The sequence below is a fragment of the Nicotiana attenuata genome, chromosome 9 (assembly GCF_001879085.1).
Source record: "Nicotiana attenuata strain UT chromosome 9, NIATTr2, whole genome shotgun sequence".
Lineage (NCBI taxonomy): Eukaryota > Viridiplantae > Streptophyta > Magnoliopsida > Solanales > Solanaceae > Nicotiana > Nicotiana attenuata.
In genome coordinates, this window is record NC_031997.1 from 44,886,993 (window position 1) to 44,909,438 (window position 22,446).

General features: G+C 40.1%; 1 protein-coding gene across 1 annotated transcript; it reads left to right on the plus strand.

The window, feature by feature from the left end:
* Nucleotides 3,859–6,289, plus strand: LOC109232358 (1-aminocyclopropane-1-carboxylate oxidase homolog). The gene is made up of 3 exons (XM_019398097.1): nt 3,859–4,846; nt 5,478–5,799; nt 5,890–6,289. The coding sequence occupies exons 1-3, from the start codon at nt 4,299–4,301 to the stop codon at nt 6,139–6,141; spliced, it is 1,122 nt and encodes a 373-aa protein (XP_019253642.1). The 5' UTR covers nt 3,859–4,298; the 3' UTR covers nt 6,142–6,289.

The following is a 22,446-nucleotide window of genomic DNA, read 5'->3' on the forward strand; positions in this document are numbered from 1 at the left end:
AAAAATTCATCAATTATTGAAATTTAGAAGCATTTCTTATTACACATCCATATTATATGCTTTCTAGTCATGCTAGCCGTGGATGATTGCCTATATACTTTCAGGTTTTAAACAAATTCATTTCTTAGCTTTAATAAAAGGATACTGGAGTTCATTTATTTCTTCTCAAGATTCAGTTCAGCATGTCACAATTTGAAAATTCTTATTAGTGTTAATCATGGAGATGAAAGTGTAAGTATGCGCTTAATGGTCATATTAAATTGGACCTTTTTTCTTTTTCTGTTGAGAAAACAAACTCACATATGCTGTATTTCTTATTTTTTTTGGTGATTCATAGTCATTAATGTGTTGTGCCTACTATCAATGGAAACTAGCTCCATGACTACAATAAGATTGATTAAATTTTTTGTCTTGTTCTGCTTATCTACCTTCGATGGAGAAACATGAACAATGGGATTCCTACAGTGACCCTAACTTATTTGGGATTGAAGTATAGTTGCTGATGTTGTCGTCTGCTTATCTATGTTTTATAAGCTACCTGTCACGATTCAAAATCCATTAAAAATCGTGATGGCGCCGGACACCACTGTCAGGTAAGTCAACAATAAATACTTAATTTGGTTCTCATTTCAATATTTTAGAAATCATGTTTTCCTTCAATTAAATAGTAAAAGATGGGATTTACATAATAAATAATAATATTTTTAACAATTTCAGTACAGGACAACCCGTAATCACTCCAAAACCCGGTGTCGCAAGTGCATGTGCATCAACTAGGAATATAAAATAAAATATAGCATTTGTTCGGAATACAAATTGGACAGGAGAAATATAAATACTCTGAAGGAGACTCTGCTGGTTGCAGGTCGTAATATGGAGTGCAACTCACCTAAATCCCCGCATGTATACACGCCTCTACTCTCATAAGGCCACTAAACATATATGTACCTGCACAAAAATGTGCAGCAAGTGTAGTATGAGTACGTAAATCAACGTGTACCCAGTAAGTATCTAGCCTAACCCCGGAGGAGTAGTGACGAGGGGTCGACATCGACACTCACTAGTGGTCCAATAATATCAGGTACAGTAAAAGGATAAATAACCATGAGGCAGAGTAAATAAATGAAATAAACAAGCATAAAATACGTGATACAAATTCCCCTTTTTACAATGAACTCAAGCTTCCCATTAGAAATTCCCTCCTTAATCGGAGCACACATATCGGTGTAGTGGATCTCATCAAATAGATTGTGATAATTCAGATCAGGAAAAACTCACGGATACACTGGCTTCTTGTCAAATATTATGCACGATTCCATGAGGATATGATATAGGAAATGCCGAGGCGTGCGGCCCGATCCAACATAAATATTTAAACTGTGCACTGCCGAGGGTCGAACGATACGAACCATAGATGCATCTATTAACCTGCTGAGGCGAACGATCCGCTCCCATGAGAGTGTGGTACATAAATCCTGCCGAGGCGACGGCCCGATCCCATAAGATGTGAAATACATAATCCTGCCGAGGCGAACGACCCGATCCCCATTAGAATAAGAAGCTTTGACGGGCCCTTGATCCCACTCACGAATAAACGTGTGAGTTGTAATTTCTTTAACAAAAACCTTTCAATGAAACATATATATCACGGAAACATGCCGTAAGAGGAGTAAAATTATTTCGTGACTAATCATGAACTCGTGAAGTCTCTACAATTGCAAGCCCAGTTTCAAGTAGAAATGTAAAACAAAGGAATTTAATAGGCGAGAGACTGCTCAAATAGTACAGGTATAGCATGATATGAACCTAAGCCTACCCGGGCAATAACATGAATGTAGCTATGCACGGGCTCTCGTCACCTCGCGCGTACGTAGCCCCCACAACAAGTAGCACACATCAATATACTACACCTAGGGGTAATTTCTCCCTCACAAGGTTAGACAGGAGACTTACCTCGCTCCGAAGTTCCATAATCAGCTCCAACATCGGTCTAACACCTCAACCGGTGTCCGTCGCTCCAAAACTAGTCAAGCAATGTTCAAACAATAAAAATGTACACTAATACTCATAATAAATCAATTTATAACAACTCCCACTCCGCTCGAAAAGTCAATAAAGTCAACCCTCGGGCCCGCATGCCCGTATTCAGAAAATTATTAAAAATAAATATTACCCATAACTCAAATGGTCTATATCCAGAAATTCATCCAATTTCGTCCATCAATCGAACCTCAAATAAAGGATTTACCATTTTTCAACTTTGGGGCTCAAAATATAAATTTTTACAATCCAAACACGGATAAAAATAGTAACCAACATAAATAATCATGGAGAAAAATCAAAATAAAGGTCAGATATTTACCCCCTTGTTGAGAAGAGAACAACACCGCGAAAATCACCTCAAACGGAGCTCTAGAACTCAAGATATGCCCAAAATACTAAAATTCTCTGTTTAAAACACTGTCCAGGTAATTTTTCTTCATCGCCTTCGCGTTTACGAGGAGAAATTTTTCGCGTTGACCGGTCAACCCAGAAATCCTTCTTCGCGTTCGCGGAACCTCTCTCGCGTTCGCGAAGAACAAATCTTCGCACCAGAGACCAACAATTTTGTCTGACACGGAAATGGACATAACTCTCTCATGCGATATTGAAATTCGACGATTCTTATTGCTATGGCTCCGTAATTACAATATGGACCTAATGGATCAATTCATTCACAAATCAAAGGTCGTTTGCTCAATATAGTTCCCTTTATTCCCAAAGAAATGACGCCGAAACATCAAATAAGAGCGCGACACAACCCAAACACCTCCGAAACACACCCGAGGCCCTCGGCACCCCGTCCAATAACACAAACCAGTCTCATAATATAACACGGACCTGCTTGAGGCCTCAAATTACATCAAACAACATCAAAATCATGAATCCACCCCAATTCAAGCTTAATGAACTTTATAATTTCAAACTTCTACATTCGATGCCGAAATCCATCAAATCATGTCCGATTGACCTCAAATTTTGCACACAAGTCACATTCGACATTACGGACCTATTCCAACTTCCAAAATCGAAATCCGACCCCGATATCAAAAAGTTCACTCCCGGTCAAACTTCTCAAAAACTTTCAAATTTCTAACTTTGGCCAAATGACCCCGAAATGACCTACGGACCTCCAAATCCACTTACGGACGCGCTCCCAATACCAAAATCACCATACCGAGCTATTCCCAGACTCGGAATCCCAAACGGACATCGATAATATTGAAATACACCTCAACCCAAATTTATAAAATTTTTTCAAAATGCCAACTTCCACAATAGGTGCTGAAACGCTCCCGGGTCATCCAAAACCCGATTCGGACATATGCCCAAGTCCAAAATCATCATACGAACCTGTTGGGACCTTTAAATCTCAATTCCGAGGTCGTTTACTCAAAAGTCACACTTTAGTCAATTCTTCCCACTTAAAGCTTCCGAAATGAGAATTTTCTTTCCAGATCAACTCCGAACTTCTCGAAATTCAATTCCGACCACGCATGCAAGTCATAATACCTGAAGTGAAGCTACTCAGGGCCTCAAACTGCTGAACGATGCGCTAGAGCTCAAAACGACCGGCCGGCTAGTTACACTACTACTATATTCTCTAATATCCTCATCTATTTTTCGGAGTTGGGTGGTTGGGGTTGGAGAGAGGAATGCGAGTGGGTTCAGACAGTGACCAACGAAAGGGACAAAAAATTATTAACTAATCCTTTTGTTTTCTTCTGCTGAAAATAGCTAGTTTATTGGTATGAATTAGTGATGGTGACAATTATGGTCCAAATTCCAAGTGTCTAAAGCTAGTGTCTCTTTGTCAATATCAACTCTAGCTACTATGAGATATGAACAGATATCTAAATGTTCTCTTCCTCTTGTGTTTCCTCATTTTAAGAAATCCTCCATATCTTTAGAAATATTTTTCTGTAAAACTCATCAACCATTTAAAGCTTATCAGGTCAATCTCCTAGTTTAAGCCTCTTATATTTTTGTGGACAGAAAAGATAGTGTTTTGCATAGAGAAGTAGTAGTATTTTTGATATCCAAATGCTTCCCATTAGCTTCTAAGAGACTCAGCCACTCTAATTGTTCATAACATCCTAGCAAAGAAGATTCCTCTCTCTTGAGCCGAGGGTCTATCGGAAACAGCCTCTCTACCTTCAAGGTAAGGGTAAGGTTTGCGTATACACTACCTTCCCCAAACCCCACTTGTGGGATTACACTGGGTTTGTTGTTGTTGTTGTTGTATCCTAGCAAAGAAGATGGTAGTCTCTAGTACTGATAATTTTCAGGCCAAAATCCAGAAAAGTTATGATAAAATGAATGAGTTAAAAGCCTTTGATGATACAAAGGCTGGTGTCAAAGGACTTGTTGATGCTGAAATTACTGAGGTACCTCAAATATTCATTTTACCACCAGAAAACAGGCCAGAGTCCTCGGAAACCTGTGAAACACAATGCATTTTTCCAGTTATAGATCTTGAAGAAATTGATGAGGATCCAATGAAGCATAAAGAGATTGTGGATAAAGTACGAGATGCATCGGAGACATGGGGTTTCTTCCAAGTGATTAATCATGGCATTCCATTACCTGTCCTGGAAGAAATGTTGCAAGGAACACGACGATTTTTTGAGCAAGATATTGAGGTTAAGAAAGAGTATTACACTCGAGATAGTACGAAAAAGGTCATTTATACTAGCAATTTTGATTTGTATAGCCCTTCTGTTCCTGCAGCAAATTGGAGAGACTCACTTTTCTGTTTGATGGCTCCTACTCCTCCCTGTCCAGAACAATTGCCAACAGCAAACAGGTATGTTCTGAACATGACTTAGAATACCAAACAATTTCATTTCTTTACCTAGTAATAAAATATGTGTTCTGTTTTGACAAAAATCAAGAATAAACCATGAAAATATTGGCATTGTTATGTGCTTCCTAGCAATTAATTAATGCTAAAAACTATAATTCCTGTTTTGACAAAAGTCAAGAATAAAAAAAAGCAGCCTGGTGCACAAGGCATCTCGTATTCACGTAGTGGGGAGGAGAGGGCAGCACCTCAAGGGGTGTGACATAGGCAGCCTACCCTAATACAAGCATTAGTGGCTGCTTTCACGGCTCGCACCCGTGACCTATAGGTCACACAGAGACAACTTTTCCGTTACTTCAAGGCTCTCCTTCGACAAAAGTCAAGAATAAACCATGAAAATTTTGGCATTGCTATGTGCTTCCTTGCAATTAATTTATGCTTAATGTAAGTTTTTTGATGGATACTGTCGGGAAACTAAGAAGATTTAACTAGAAGTCCAGTGGCAAAGGAAAGCGAGACTTTACCTTTTTTTCCGGGCCTGTTCGGACGGTCCCTGAGAGCCAATTGAACTTAGCATTTCTATTCTTGAATATTGATATGTATTGTTTTATTAGTTTAATTGAAATTTCTGCAGGGAAATACTACTGGAGTATTCTAAGCATGTGATGAAATTAGGCTGCTCCTTACTTGAATTATTATCAGAAGGTCTTGGTCTCAATCGTTGTCATCTCAAAGATATGGATTGCGCGGAGGGGCTCGCTGTTTTAGGACATTATTATCCAACATGCCCTCAGCCAGAACTCACCATAGGCACCAATAAACATTCTGATAATGATTTTATCACATTGCTTCTACAAGATCATATCGGAGGACTCCAAGTGCTTCATCAGAATCAGTGGGTTGATGTTCCTCCTACACCTGGTGCTCTCGTCGTGAACATTGGAGATCTTCTACAGGCTAGTATATTAATAAATATATATTAAACCTTGAACATCTTTTGTAAAATTTCTAGCAACTAATTGGGCTTATTGTTGGTGGTTTTTCAGCTCATATCTAATGATAAGTACATAAGTGTTGAGCACAGAGTATTGGCAAATAAAGTTGGACCAAGAATATCAGTTGCATGCTTCTTCTACACTGGTCCACAACCATCGTCCAGGCTTTACGGTCCAATTCCTGAATTGTTGTCAGAAGATAATCCTCCAAAATATCGCGCAACCACAGTGAAAGACTACACTGATTACTTTCGCCAAAAAGGTCTAGATGGAACTTCTGCATTGTTGCATTATAAGATCTAATCATAGTTAATAATTAAACTTCTGATGATAACAAAAGATTTTTGTGATGTATCACATGCTGAAGCTTCAAAGATATTGAAACATCCACTGTTATGTAAATTCCTTTTTGTCTACTGTTTATGAGTAACTAAATGCTATTTTCTCCCTTCCTCTGCTCTAAAAATCATCACGAGACTCGTGTCTAATGGCGTCTGTCTCAATCCAAGTCATCTCAAAGATATGGACAGTGCTAAGGGTCTCACTATAATGTGCCATTTTTATCCAGCAAGCCCTCAAGCCAAACTCGCCATATATAGAGATTTTATGACAGTGCTTTTCCACTTCCCTTATCTTCAAATACTCAGCAATGACAGGATCATAATGTCATGTTTGGTAGTGAAGCTAACTTTGCTACTACTATTTTTGGTACTTTCATCTCGTATCAAAATGACAACTACCACAATATTAGTTTGGAGCACAGATTATTGGCAAATGGTGTCAGTTCAATACTAGATACAGGTCCATCTTGATTTTTCCAAGATTATGGACCAATTACAAAATGTTATAAGAAGATAATTCCCCGAAGTATCGTACTATCGTGCAACCATAGTGTAGGATGTGACCAGTTCCTCCAAAAAAGGCCTTGATACTTGTACACCGTTGCATCACAAGTCCTACCCTGAGAAGGTATAGAGGTTGTTTCGGATAGACCCCAAAAGAGAAAAGAAATAGTGGAAATAAGCAGTATCAATAAATAGGCCACAAAGTCTTAGGGTTTTGTCTTGAATTTCTAATCTTTTAGGATTCTAAGGAAGGGAAAAAGACTCTAAAAGGAATAAATCTCCTTCATATACCTTACCCTTTTCTTGGAGGAAAAATCTTCGATATCTATAAATTGAGGATCTCTGCTTCTCACAGCAACAATAATAGCACTCACAATGTAGTCATTAAAGAGTCTTGTTTAGGTATACTTTTTTCTTTCAATAAAGTTCTTTCTTTTTAATATAGTAGATTTATGTAGGTCACTTAACCAAACCATATTACTATAGTATGCTTTTTTAGTATATTTTCTTTATTGTCTAATTTTGTTATACCCCATTTTAACACAGGTCAAACTAGAGTATAACATATTGGTAATTCCGAGTTTATTTAATTAAAAGAAGAGTCGCCACCTAATTATTTTAACAGTGAGTTAGGACATCAATTTTAACTAAGTAGTGCTTAAAGTTAACTCCGTTTTATGGTCTGCTCAACCTTAGAAATTCTAAAAAAGAGTTCTAATTAATCTTATAGGGAAAGTTATTAAAGCACCCTATATGATCCATTAACTACGGTTAACGGCCAAACTCAGGTTGATAGTAAAGTTATATAAGTAAAATAGTTTGTAAGTATTAAAAATAACTCATAGTTAAGTAGTAAATGATTTTAACTATACAAGATTACAAAGTGATTCGAATAGGATAACAAATCAACTAAGTAAGTGGCATAAACATTCTTCCTAGTTAGATAGTGAATCTAGGCTTAGCAGAAAATACAGTTTTAAACACAACGTTAAAAAGGGGAGAAATTCAAAAATAGCCAGATTTACAAGTGGTCATTCAAAAATAGCTACCGTTTCAAAAGTAATTGAAATTTAGCTACTTTTCATGTAAAGATAAATCTGGACGAAAACACTGTTCATAATCCGGAAAACACTCCAATATAATATACTGCAGATCCAGCATATGTATACTGGAACTCCACTACATTATGATGGAGTTCCAGCATAACTATACTAGAACTCCAACATATTATAATGGAGTTCCAGTATAATATACCGGTCCAGTTTAATATGCTGGAAGTTCATGCACAAGTGCTCCAATCTCCAGTATATTATGCTGGAACTTTCCGTTTGTTGGAATTCCAGCATAATATGCTGGAAGTTCATACACATGTGCACTGATCTCCAGTATATTATGCTGGACCGATCCGTGCTGCAGCAAAATAGTGGCTATTTTTCAATGACTATGCAAACACTGACTATTTTTGAATGACCAGTCCGAAACTGGCTAGCCCGTGCTATTTTAACGCAATTTCTTTGTATGTTTCAAAGTATCGACTATTACTCAGAAAAATATTTAGCTTGGTGCCAATAGAAATTGATTTAAAATTATCACCTTAATCGCTGATTTGCAATACTGCTTTCAGAAGTCTAATGCATTAAGTTTTTATATATAAAATGTTGTGATAACACTAGTTAAACAACATATATAAAAGTCTTTATAATAGGTGTTCTATTCTATATGATGAAGTTGGTACCCCGCTACCTAGAGGCAAAATTCTTTATGATTAATAACTTCACTGTTAAATCTACATTGAACATGAGCTTCTAACACAACCCCACACTTGAGATAATTCCAAAACACAAGTTAGTCATCAATCATAACAAGAAATGGAACACATAATAAACAAATAATAAGAACACCATAGGTGTCCCTAAGCGTTTCGCTTGTTTTCTTGCTATTTGGTGCATCTAAGAAATATGGTATATGATGACCCTATGCTCGAATGGTGGCGTCGGGTCTAATTTTGAGACTCCATTGCAAGAATCTCGAATTAAGACTCCATATGCTTCAAGGTGTGAAAGAATGGAGAAATAAAAAGAAGATAGAACTAAAGGAGAACTTGAATTTCAAACAACCGAAAAATAATAAGGCAGTAAGAATGTGAATCAACGCAAGTGAAATATAATGTTTGAATAGAAGCTTTCAATTTTCTTATTAAAGTATTAAAGAATAAAGTAGTTGCAGGTTAAAGATAGTATTCTAAGGCATGCTTCTCTCGAGTGAGAGTAAAACAAAAATGATACCCTCAATCACATTTGGGATAAGAGAATTCCTTTCATAATCTCTTTCTTGAACTGGAGAATCTTGAAAAACAAACTCCCTTTGGATGATACAGTTACTAGATTTGGACAAAATCGGAATGCCCAATTTTATAATCAGATCACAAATGAAAGGTATTGGGCAAGGTTTTCTAACACATATGGATTCTGGCAGAAAATCCTTATATGATCATGGGACCTTTTTATTTTGAGAGCTTATTTGTAAAAAGGGAACTTCCCCCTTATTTAGTTCGGTAGTTCCCCCCTTTCTCTTGTATATCCTTTATGTATCTTAGAGGTTCCGATTTTACGTTCCCCTCTATTATACACTTTTGTTAATAATATACAAGGTAGGGGTCCAGGCCAAACCCTCACCACAATGGGTGGTGAAAACCTTGGTGGATGGATTAAATTTTGAAAAAAAAAAACCAAACTAAACTACATCAAAACGTATTTTAAATTGCTTAGCACACGACTCTTGAAATCAATTTTTTTAAAAGCAAATACAAAAGGGAAACTTACACAAATATCCCAAATAAATGTCAACTTACCAACCTCTAGCCATTAGTCATAGACTTACCAAAACTAGCCAACAAAAATTGAAAAACCAAATAATAGGGTTCTTTCTCTCAAAGAATCACATGCAAAAATCACCTTTCATATTTTTAAGCGTGATTAGCAACATTAGATACAAGACGGAAAGAAAATTTCATGGACGGGGTAGCAAATAAGGTGATGAAATATAAAAATCTATACAATATTCCAAAAATCTAAACAAAAAAGGAACTTTTTCAATGGGTATAGTTGAAATTCATTGAAAATATATAGATAAGTCAATATACAAAATTTGAGGAAGATCGGAGGTGATTTGGACTGGTTTTGTATCAAAATTCGTAATTAAATCGAGTTGAAAAGTCTTCTGCGACACATGTATCAAACATGTATCAGGCATGTATCTCACACACATGTATACATGGATATACATGTGATACACAATTGATACAAATATGATACATATGTGATACACAAATGATACACAGTGTGATACACATATCATTTTTTTTTCATGTTCAGCTTTTACTTCGAATTTTCAATTCAAACCACCTCAAAAGTTCACCAAATCATCCCAAAACTGAGATTCAAGCTCCTTAAGTTGTGCCCAATTTATTCTAATAACACCCACTCAAAACAAAGCAAAAATTTGATATTTTTTTTGCTACAAATAGCTAATTGGCTAATTTGGCTAATATTAGTAATATTTTATCAATTGGCCAATTTTTGTAATGAGCTACTTATAAATGGACATAGCTGATTATTTCCCAATACAAAATCCTAAGATGTAATGCCTAGCCCATTGTCATTAGAAGGTTAATGTAATATCTAAACATGAGAAAGCCTAATGCATGATACCTAACATACACAAAGATTTAAAAAAAAAAAAAAAGAACTTTGTAAGATGAATATAATTCTGAAACTCACAAACACACATCTATGGGTAGACATTCTGCCTAACAAGGAACTGGTAGCATAACTATACAAAGATAAAATCAAGATCATGGCTTCCTAGAATATAACAAACATAAAGGGCCTGGTTAAATACGGGATCTCGGCAAAAACAGTCCTAGACAGAATGTACTTATGTGATTTATACCAGAGATTTTCCATGGTGTCTAGATTAATATTCAAACTTATCATGAATCTCGACAAAATAGACAACATCAATCTATATATATTCGTTCAATCCACATAAAAGCAATAGATTCTTATATTCATGGATTCTAGAGGATAAACTTTGAGAGTGAATGCATACTACCTGAGAAATAAAGTAAGATCCTGAATCAAGGTCTCGATTTCATCCATTAACACAAAATACATACATCTTTCTTAAAGTACAAGAGGGGAGGGGTGAATTTTACGCCTATTAAAAATTGGTCGACTACGGTATAGACTTAGTCGACTGATACGGAGACAGCCTACAGAACTATTATTTCTTTTAATTTAAACAAATGTAAATCACAACGAACAGTAAAGGAATATAATATGAGAGCAATACAGTAAATGACACCAGAAATTTTTATACTGGTTCGGAACCAATGTGGTATCCTAATCCAGTTCTCTTGGTTGCAAGAGTGTTGTCTTTAGATCTCTTTGTAAATTTAATTGAGTACATGTAACGACCCAAGTTCTCCCTCCGTGAACCGTCGTGACGGCACCTAGTCCCTATGACTAGGTAAGCCTAACATTTTGTGGAAATGAGACGAAAACATGAAAAACTAACAATTTAACAAGTAAATTTAATTAAATAATTTAAATGCCGCTCGGCATATACAATAATCACTCTCGAACTGAACATAAACGCTCCAAAAACCCGGAATATCATGAGTCACAAGCTACAAAAGTAAATAGTGCTTCTAAACTCCATAAACTATCAACGAAGAAAAAAATATAAGAAAGTCTTTACCTTAAGGACGAGTAGATAGAGACTCCTAGATCTGCGAACGTGGAAGATATACCTCGAAGTCTCTACACTCGTCTCGCCTCACTGAAAATGTGGCCGGAAAGAGGTACTAGATCTGCACACGAAAAACATGTGCAGGAAAGGGCATGAGTACAACACAGCGGTACCCAGTAAGTGCCAAGCCCTAACGTCGGTCGAGTAGTGATGAGATCAGGTCACGGCCCTACTGGTGTGTGTGTGTGTGTATATATATACATATATATATATATATATATATATATATATATATATATATATATATATCGCAACAAAGGTAAATACTAACATTTAACGAGGATGAAATCACAGAAAAACAATTCAGTACACAGAGATAGGAACATAAGATCTCCCGGGATACCATCCCGTAGTCCTAAACATAAATGTGCAGGGGATCTCCCGGGATACCGTCCCGTAGTCCCAAATGTAAATGTGCAGGGGGATCTCCCAGAATACCATTCCGTAGTCCCAAAGTAAATATCCAGTACAGGGGGATCTCCCGGAATACCGTCTCGTAGTCCCAAACATAAACGTGCAGGGGGATCTCCCGGAATACCGTTCCGTAGTCCCAAAGTAAATATGCAACTCAATCAACATAAACAACAATTTCAACAAGGAATTCTACAGTTTAGACTAAGTTCATATCAAAGAAGACAAATAATTTTCACTAAATATGTTGCACATAGTTCAGATAGGCAGTTAAGGCGGTTAAGACAGTTAAGGCACGTAGGCATGCTTTCCTAAGCTAAACAAGATAGTTACATATACTAGTGTTGCTCAATTAAAGGAAAAATAGATATTTGCTTAATGAAAACGGGGTTTTTTTCCCAACAAATAGCCTGTGTACGCACTCGTCACCTCACGTACACGTCGCTCATATATCAACAATAGCAAATCCTAAGGGAGTTCCCCCACACAAGGTTAGACAAGCCACTTATCTCGAACCAAGCTCAAATCAATCCAAAATCACGCTCTTGCCACGAGTATCCAACTCCGAGTGGCCCAAATCTAATCAAATCAATTACATAACGTAAATATAGCTATAAACAACTAATTTAGCTAATGAAATCAAAGCTAAGGTGAGAAACTAGAAAAATGCCCAAAAATCCTCCCCGGGCCCACGTCTCGGAATTGGGTAAAAGTCACAAATTATGAACACCCATTCAATCACGAGTTCACTCATACCAAAATTATCCAAATCCGATGTCAAAATCCCACTCAAAACTTAGAAATTCAATTGGGGAACTTTTCCCCCATTTCCCCAACTTTCTCACTCTAAATCCTTGATTAAATACAGAAAACAACTATAGATTAATGAAATATGATCAATATAGGATTAGGAATCGTTACCAAATGATTTCCTCTAAAAAACTCTCGAAAAATCGCCTTCCTCCAAGCTCAAAATCGAATTTTATGAAATGTACACCAAACGCTCGAATTTTCTCTTTTTCTGCCAGACAAACTGCACCTGCGGGCCCCTACTTCGCACCGGCAGCGCCGCACTGCGGTAAATCTATCGCAGGTGCGAAAATCACTTATGTGGGCCGGGACCGCATCTGCGAGCACTGGGCCGCACCTGCGACCCGCTCCTGCGGTCCCTCAACCGCTTCTACGCTTCGCTTCTGCGGGCTCCTCACCGTATATACGGACCCAGCTGGGCAGGTCCAATTCCGCTTCTGCGGCTCCTTAGTCGCTTCTGCGGCTCGTACCTGCGGCCTAAAATGCACAGGTGCAAAAACACCAGATGCAGCACACTTCAACCATTTGCATAAGTCTCAAACCAATCCGTTAAGCACCCGAAACTCACCCGAGGCCCCCGGAACCTGAACCAACGATATCAACCAATCCTAAAATATCATATGAGCTTAGTCGAGCTCTCAAATCACCTCCAACAATGCTAAAAACACAAATCACCCTCCAATCCAAACTCAGTGAACTTGAAACTTCAAATTTCCACAACCGATGCCGAAACCTATCAAACCACGTCCAATTGACCCCAAATTTTGCACACAAGTCATATTCAACACTATAGAACTATTCCAACTTCCGGAATCGGATTTCGCCCTGATATCAAAATTTCCACTATTGGCCCAAATCTCCAAAAATTCGACTTTTGCCATTTCAAGCCTAAATGATCTACGGACCCCCAAAACACAATCCGCACATGCCCCTAAGCCCAAAATCACACAATGGAGCTAACGGAATCGACGGAACTCCATTCCGGAGCCGTCTTCACATTGTTCCGACTATGGTCCAAATTCTAAGATTTAAGGTCTCATTTAGGGACTAAGTGTCCCAAAACACTCCGAAACTCAAAACGAATCATCCCGGCAAGTACAATAGCAGAAAAAGATACGGGGGAAGCAATTAATAGGGGACCGGGGCGTAAATTCTCAAAATGACCGATCGGGTCTTTGCATCCCCCCTCTTAAAACATTCGTTTGTCCTCGAACGAGTAGGGGTGTTCATAAAAACCCGAAAATCCCAAACCAAACCAAACCGACCAAAAAAATCGATACTTTTTGGTTTGGTTTGGTTTTGGTTTTGAATTTTAAAAACTGATCAAATTTGGTTTGGTTTTAGTTTTAATAAAAAAATAACCGAAAAAAACCGAACCAAACCGACTATAGGAGTAGCTATTTCAAATTTATTATTACACCTATATATGTGTATATTTTTATATAAAGTTTTAAAACTTTTATGGTGAATGTTAATCGTTTGCACTTTTAGTACAGTTCTTTACCTTTATATTCTAGTTTGATTGGTAGTTTTCTTTATTAAGTGTAAGAATCCATTTCATGTTAAAAAATATATATTTTTAATCGAGTCCTTAAATTATTCATCATTATTTTATTCAATTATCATCAATATATTTAGTAAATAATAGATTTCTCAAAGGGCAATTGATTTGATAGTGTTACATTGAAAATGTGGTCGCCGGAATATGTGTTTGGTAGTGTATGTCTTATATTTAAGAAACAACCGACAAATAACCGAAAAAACCAAAAAATCGACAAAACCCGATATAAACCGAATCGAGAAAAAACCGACTTAATTGGTTTGGTTTGGTTCTAATATTTAAAAAACCGACTTACTTGGTTTGGTTTCTTTTTAGAGAAAAACCAATCCAAGCCGAACCATGAACACCCGTACGAACGAGCATAAAGACATACCTGAAGTGGTGAAAAGATGAGGATAACGGCTGCGCATATCCTGCTTGGGCACCAAAGTCGCCTTCTCGACTGGCTGACCCCGCCACTGAACCTTTACCGATGCAATGTTCTTTGACCTCATCTTTCGAACCTGCCTGTCTAATATAGCCACTGGCTCCTCAACATAAGATAGATCCTTATCCAATTGGACCGAGCTGAAATCCAACACGTGAGACGAATCACCGTGATACCTCCGGAGCATCGAAACATGAAATACCGGATGAACTCCTGCCAAGCTGGGAGGTAAGGCAAGCTCATAAACAACCTCCCCAACACAGCACAATACCTCAAAGGGACCAATAAACCTTAGGCTCAATTTCCCCCTCTTCCTGAATCTCATAACGCCCTTCATAGGCGAAACCCGAAGCAAGACCTGCTCTCCAACCATAAATGAAACATCGCGAACCTTCCGGTCCGCATAACTCTTCTGTCTGGACTGGGCTGTGCGAAGTCTATCCTGAATCACCTTAACCTTCTCCAAAGCATCCTGAACCAAGTATGATCCCAATAATCTAGCCTTGCCCGGCTCGAACCAACCCACTGGGGACCTACACTGCCTACTATACAAAGCCTCATACGGTGCCATCTGAATGCTGGAATGATAACTATTGTTGTATGCAAACTCTGCAAGTGGCAAGAACTGATCCCAAGAATCTCCAAACTCCATCACACACACACGGAGCATATCCTTAAGAATCTGAATAGTGCGCTCAGACTGTTTGTCCGTCTGAGGGTGAAATGCTGTACTCAACTCCACCCGAGTACCCAACTCATACTGTACGTCTCTCCAAAATCGTAATGTTAACTGTGTGCCCCAGTCATAGATGATAGATACCGGCACGCCATGAATTCTGATAATATCACGAATATAAACTTGAGCCAGCTGCCCGGAAGAATAGGTAGTCATCATAGGAAGGAAATGAGCCGACTTGGTAAGCCTATCCACAATCACCCAAACTGCATCAAACTTCCGCTGAGTCCGTGGGAGTCAAACAACGAAGTCCATAGTGATCCGCTCCCATTTCCACTCCGGAATCTCTAACTTTTGAAGCAATCCACCCGACCGCTGATGCTCATACTTCACCTACTGGCAATTTAAACACCGAGCAACATACTTCACTATGTCCTTTTTATCCTACGCCACCAATAATGCTACCTCAAGTCCTGATACATCTTCGCGACACCCCGATGAATAGAGTACCGCGAGCTATGAGCCTCTTGAAGAATCAACTCACCCAAACCATCAACTTAGGCACACATAGCCTCCACTACATCCTTAATGCACCATCATCCACAATAGTGACCTCCATAGCATCACCGTGCTGAACCGTGTCCTTCAGGATAAGCAGATGGGGGTCATCATATTGATGCTCCCTAATACGATCATAAAGAGAAGACCGAGAGACCACACAAGCCAACACTCGATCGGCTCAGAAATATCCAATCTCACAAACTGGCTAGCTAAGGCCTGAACATCCAACGCCATGGGCCTCTTTGCTGCAGGTAGATAAGCCAAGCTCCCCAAACTCTCTGCCCGGCGACTCAAAGCATCGGCCACCACATTGGCCTTCCCCCGGGTGGTACAAAATAGTGATATCATAATCCTTAAGCAACTCTAACCACCTCCTCTGACGCAAATTAAGATCCTTCTGCTTGAACAGATGCTGCAAATTCCGGTGAACGGTATAGATCTCACAAGGGACACCGTACAAATAGTGCCTCCAAATATTCAAGGCATGAACAATACCAGCTAACTCAAGGTCGTGGACATGATAGTTCTTTTCATGCACCTTCAGCTGTCTGGACGCGTAGGTAATAACCCTACGATCCTGCATCAACACCGCGCCGAGGCCAACTCGCGACGCATCACAATAGACTATATAAGACCCAGAAACGGTAGGCAATATCAATACTGGGGCTGTAGTCAAAGCTGTCTTGAGCTTCTGAAAGCTCTCCTCACACTCTTTCGTCCACTTGAACGGAGCACTCTTCTGGGTCAGCCTGGTCATAGGTGCCGCAATAGATGAGAACCCCTCAATAAATTGACGGTAATAACCTGCCAAACCAAAAAACACCGAATCTCTGTAGCTGAGGTTGGTCTGGGACAACTTTGAACTGCTTCCACTTTCTTTGGATCTACCTTGATCCCTTCACTAGATATCACATGACCCAAGAATGCCACGGAATATAACCTGAACTCACATTTTGAGAACTTCATATATTTTGTTTTCTCTCAAGGTCTGAAGCACTGTCCTCATGTGCTACTCATGATCTTCCCGACTCCAGGAGTACACCAAAATGTCATCAATAAAGACAACGACGAACGAGTAAAGATATGGCCAAAATACACTGTGCATCAAATGCATAAATGCTGCTGGGGCGTTGGTCAACCCAAATGACATAACAAGGAACTCGTAATGACCATACCGAGTCCTGAAAGCAGTCTTCGGGATATCTGGATCCTGAATCTTCAACTGATGATAACCTGAATGCAAATCAATCTTGGAAAACACTTGAGCACCCTGTAATCGATCAAACAGGTCATCAATACGAGGCAAAGGATAATCAATGCGCATACGCATAGAACCATTCTTTTTCTTCACAAACAAGACAGGAGCACCCCAAGGTGCCACACTGGGCCAAATAAAGCCCTTATCAAGCAATTCCTGTAACTGTTCCTTCAACTCCTTCAACTCAGGAGGGGCCATACGATAAGGAGGAATAGAGATGGGCTGAGTGCCTGGCAACAAATCAATGCCAAAATCAATATCTCTATCGGGCGGCATGCCTGGAAGATCAGTTGGAAACACATCAGGGAAATCCCTTACTATTGGGACTGAATCAACTGTAGGGGTATCGATACTGACATCTCTCACATAAGCTAGATACCCGTCACACCCCTTCTGAACCATTCGCTGAGCTTTAAGAAATGAAATAACCTTACTGGGAGTGTAATCTAAAGTACCCCTCCACTCTACTCGCGGTAAACCTGGCATAGCCAGCGTCACAGTCTTGGCGTGACAATCAAGAATAGCATAATGGGGCGACAACCAGCCCATGCCCAAGATAACATCAAAATCTACCATGGTGAGCAATAATAAATCGGCTCTGGTCTCAAAACCACTAAGAGAAATCAAACATGACCAATAAACGCGATCCACAACAAGAGAATCTCCCACAGGAGTAGACACATAAATAGGGGAACTCAAAGAATCTCGAGATACGCCCAAATGCGGGGCAAAATAAGAGGATACATAGGAATAAGTGGAGCCTGGATCGAATAGAACCGATGCATCTCTATGACAGACCAGAACAATACCTGTAATGACAGAATCGGAAGCAACAACCTCTGTACGAGCAGGAAGGGCATAGTATCTGGCCTGGCCTCCCCCTTTAGGGCGACCTCTACCTCCCCGACCTCTACCTCTAGCTGGTTGAGCATGTGGGGTGGCAGCTGGTGCTGTAATCATAGCTTGGGAACCTTGTGGAGCGTGCTGTGGCTGAGAAGTCTGTGGAGGTGCACCCCTCCTAAGTCTAGGGTAATCCCTCACCATATGGCGTGTGTCGCCATACTCAAAACAAGCTCTGCAAGGGCTTGGCGGCTATGACTGGCTCGAGCCAGGTCTGCTGGGCTAACCACTGAAAGCACCCCATGCATGAGGCACACTAGATATTGGAGGTGCATAATAAGGCTCCTGAGGTCTAGGAGGAGCTGGAATACCACTGGCGGCTGGAAGAGCTGAATGAATGGGGTGACTCACATAACCCCTACCATGACGAACTGCAGCTGGGGCACGAGCACCAAAAAAATAGCCCAACTCTCGAGACCTCTTGGCCTCTCTCTCCTCCCTATCCCGAGCAAGCATGCCCTCTACTCTCCTAGCAATACTCACCACCTGCTGATCGGCGATATCCATCTCTAACTCCCAGGCCATGCTAGACCTGATACTGGGAATGAGCCCCTCAATAAACCGGCAAACTCTCTCTCGAACTGTAGAAACCAAGGCCGGTGCGTGCCTAGCCATGTCACTGAAACAGACAGCATACTTTAAAACAATCATAGTACCCTGGCGCAAATGCTCAAACACCCCGCGCCATTGGTCCCTGAGGCTATGAGGGACATACTCCCTCAAAAACATAACCGAGAACTGAGTCCATGTAAGGGAAGCTGCCTCAGCTAGACTGTCCAACTCAAAAGTATGCCACCACTAATAGGCTGCCCCTCGAAGCTGAACTCGCTGCTCTAGGGTGCGGGCAGCAGGAGTCTGTGCTCCTCCCCCGGCCTGAGATGTGGCTGCAGCAAGGGGAATCAATCCTGCTTGAGCTAGAGTGCTGTACATGCTCATAAACTGTCCAAGGGTCTCCTGGAGAGCTGGAGTAGTAGTAGTAGTAGGTGTATCAGGTGCCTAGGCTCCGGCTGGAGCTAATGGTGGCTCCTCTGTAGCAGCTCGCCCGGGTGCTCTGGCTGCACCACGTGACCGTCCTCGGCCTCTACCCTAGCTCCAGCCTCTGACGGCTTTAGTAGGGGGGCGGGTGCCTGGTCATCTCCGGTAGCACGTGTCCTCACCATCTATGAGAGAATAGAAGATAGAAGTTTAGAATTTTGAAGTCAATATTCTCGCACGACGAGGAATCAAATGAAGTGGAATTTTCCTAATAGTTTCATAGCCTCCCGAAAATAAGTACAGACGTCTCCGTACCGATCCACGAGACTCTAATAAACTGACTTCTGACTCACGACTCCTATGAACCTAGAGCTCTGGTACCAACTAGTCACGACCCAAGTTCTCCCTCCGTGAACCTTCGTGATGGCACCTATCTCTACGACTAGGTAAGCCTAACATTTTGCGGAAATGAGACGAAAACATGAAAAACTAACAATTTAACAGGTAATTTAATTAAGACATTTAAATGCCGGTCAACATATACAATAATCACTCTCGAACTGAACATAAACACTCCCAAAACCCGAAATATCATGAGTCACAAGCTACAGAAGTAAATAGTCCTTCTAAACTCCAGACTATCAACAAAGAAAAAATACAAGAATGTCTTTAACTTAAGAAAGAGTAGATGGGGACTCCTAGGTCTACAGACGCGGCAAATATACCTCGAAGTCTCTACTGTCGTCTCGCCTCACTGAAATGTGGCTAGAAAGAGGTACCTGGATCTACACATGAAAAACATGTGCAGGAAAGGGCATGAGTACACCACAGCGGTACCCAGTAAGTGCCAAGCCTAACCTCCTTCGAGTAGTGACGAGATCAGGTCAGGGCCCTACTGGTGTGTATATATATATATATATATATATATATATATATATATATATATATATATATATATATATATATAAAATACAGTATGCAATATCGTAGTAAAGCTAAATACTAACATTTAACGAGGATGAAATCACAGCAAAACAACAACTCAGTACATAGAGATAGCAACATAGGATCTCCCGGGATACCGTCCCGTAGTCCCAAACATAAATGTGCAGGGGATCTTACGGGATACTGCCCTGTAGTCCCAAACGTAAATGTGCTGGGAGATCTCCCGGAATACCGTTCCGTAGTCCCAAAGTAAATATCCAGTACAGGGGGATCTCCTGGGATACCGTCCCGTAGTCCCAAACATAAACGTGCAGGGGGATCTCCCGGAATACAATTCCATAGTCTCAAAGTAAATATGCAACTCAATCAACATAAGCAACAGTTTCAATAAGGAATTCTACAGTTTAGACTAAGTTCATATCAAAGAAGACAGATAATTTTCACTAAACATGCTGCACAGAGTTCAGATAGGCAGTTAAGGCGGTTAAGACAGTTAAGGCACGTAGGCATGCTTTCCTAAGCTAAACAGGATAGTTACATATACTAGTGTTGCTCAATTAAAGGAAAAACAGATATTTTCTTAATGAAAACGGGTTTTTTTTCCAACAAATAGCCATGTACGCACTCGTCACCTCACGTACACGACGCCCATATATCAACAATACCAAATCCTAAGGGGAGTTCCCCAACACAGTTACGCAAGCCACTTACCTCGAACCAAGTTCAAATCATTCCGAAATCACGCTCTTGCCACGAGTATCCAATTCCGAGTGGCCCAAATCTAATCAAATCAGTTACATAATGTAAAAATAACTACAAATAACTAATTTAGCAAATGAAATCAAAGCTAAGGTGAGAAAATAGAAAAACACCCAAAAATCCTCCCGGGCCCACGTCTCGAAATCGGGTAAAAGTCAAAAATTATGAACCACCATTCAATCACGAGTTCACTGGTACCAAAATTATCCAAATCCAATGTCAAAATCCCACTCAAAACTCAGAAATTCGATTGGGAACTTTTCGCCCATTTTCCCAACTTTCTCACTCAAAATCCTTGATTAAATGAAGAAAAAAACTATGGATTAATGAAATATGATCAAAATAGGAATAGGAATCGTTACCCAATTATTTTCTCTGAAAAACTCTCGAAAAATCGCCTTCCTCCGACCTCCAAATCGAATTTTATGTAATGAACATCAAACCCTCGAATTTTCTCTTTTTCTGCCAGACAAACCTTACCTGCAGGCCCCTACTTCGCACCTGCGGCGCCGCACCTACAGTAAATCCATTGCAGGTGCGGAAATCACTTATGTGTGCTGGGACCGCATCTGCGAGCACTGGACCGCACCTGCGACCCACCCTGGGGTCCCTTAACAACTTCTGTGCTTCGCTTCTGCGGGCTCCTCACCGCATCTGCGGACCCAGCTGGGCAGGCCCAATTTCGCTTCTGCAGCTCCTTAGTCGCTTCTACGGCTCGTACCTACGGCCTAAAATGCGCAGGTGCAAAAACACCAGATACAGCACACTTCAGCCATTTGCATAAGTCTTAAACCAATCCGTTAAGCACCCGAAACTCACCCGAGGCCCCCGGGACCTCAACCAACGATATCAACCAATCCTATAATATCATATGAGCTTAGTCGATCTCTCAAATCACCTCCAACAACGCCAAAAAAAACAAATCACCCTCCAATCCAAACTTAATGAACTTGAAACTTCAATTTCCACAACCTATGCCGAAACCTATCAAACCACGTCCAATTGACCCCAAATTTTGCTCACAAGTCATATTCAACACTACATACCTATTCCAACTTCCGGAATTAGATTTCGCCCCGATATCAAAATTTCCACTATTGGCCCAAAACTTCAAAATTCGACTTTCGCCATTTCAAGCCTAAATGATCTACAGACCTCTAAAACACAATCTGAACATGCCCCTAAGCCCAAAATCATCCAACGAAGCTAACGGAATCGACGGAACTCCATTCCGAAGCCGTCTTCACACTGTTCTAACTACAGTCCAAATTGTAAGACTTAAGGTCTCATTTAGGGACTAAGTGTCCCAAACACTCCGAAACTCAAAACGAATCATCTTGGAAAGTCACCATAGCAGAAAAAGATACGGGGGAGGAAATTAATAGGGATCGGGGCATAAACTCTTAAAACGACCGGCCGGGTCATTAAAGTACAGCCTTTGTGGTTTTCAACGATCACTACCAACGTTGACAAGGTTGGTTTTCACTCGCTCACCAACAACGAACAAAGGTTTGGTTTTCACTCGCTCACCAACAATGATACTTTGGTTTTCACTTGCTCACCAAAGAAATGGACAATGACACAACCTCTCAGTATTTTTTCCTTTCTCTCTATCTTTTATGACACTAGTAAACTTAAGAATATAGTGCTTGACTAAGGTGTAGAAAG

Bases quoted from the DNA above. Each gene is read 5' to 3' on its own strand.
- LOC109232358 (XM_019398097.1), top strand. From the start codon at position 4,299: ATGGTAGTCTCTAGTACTGATAATTTTCAGGCCAAAATCCAGAAAAGT. The intron at 4,847-5,477 runs GTATGTTCTGAA...AAATTTCTGCAG, and splicing joins CAATTGCCAACAGCAAACAG to GGAAATACTACTGGAGTATT. The intron at 5,800-5,889 runs GCTAGTATATTA...GTGGTTTTTCAG, and splicing joins ACATTGGAGATCTTCTACAG to CTCATATCTAATGATAAGTA.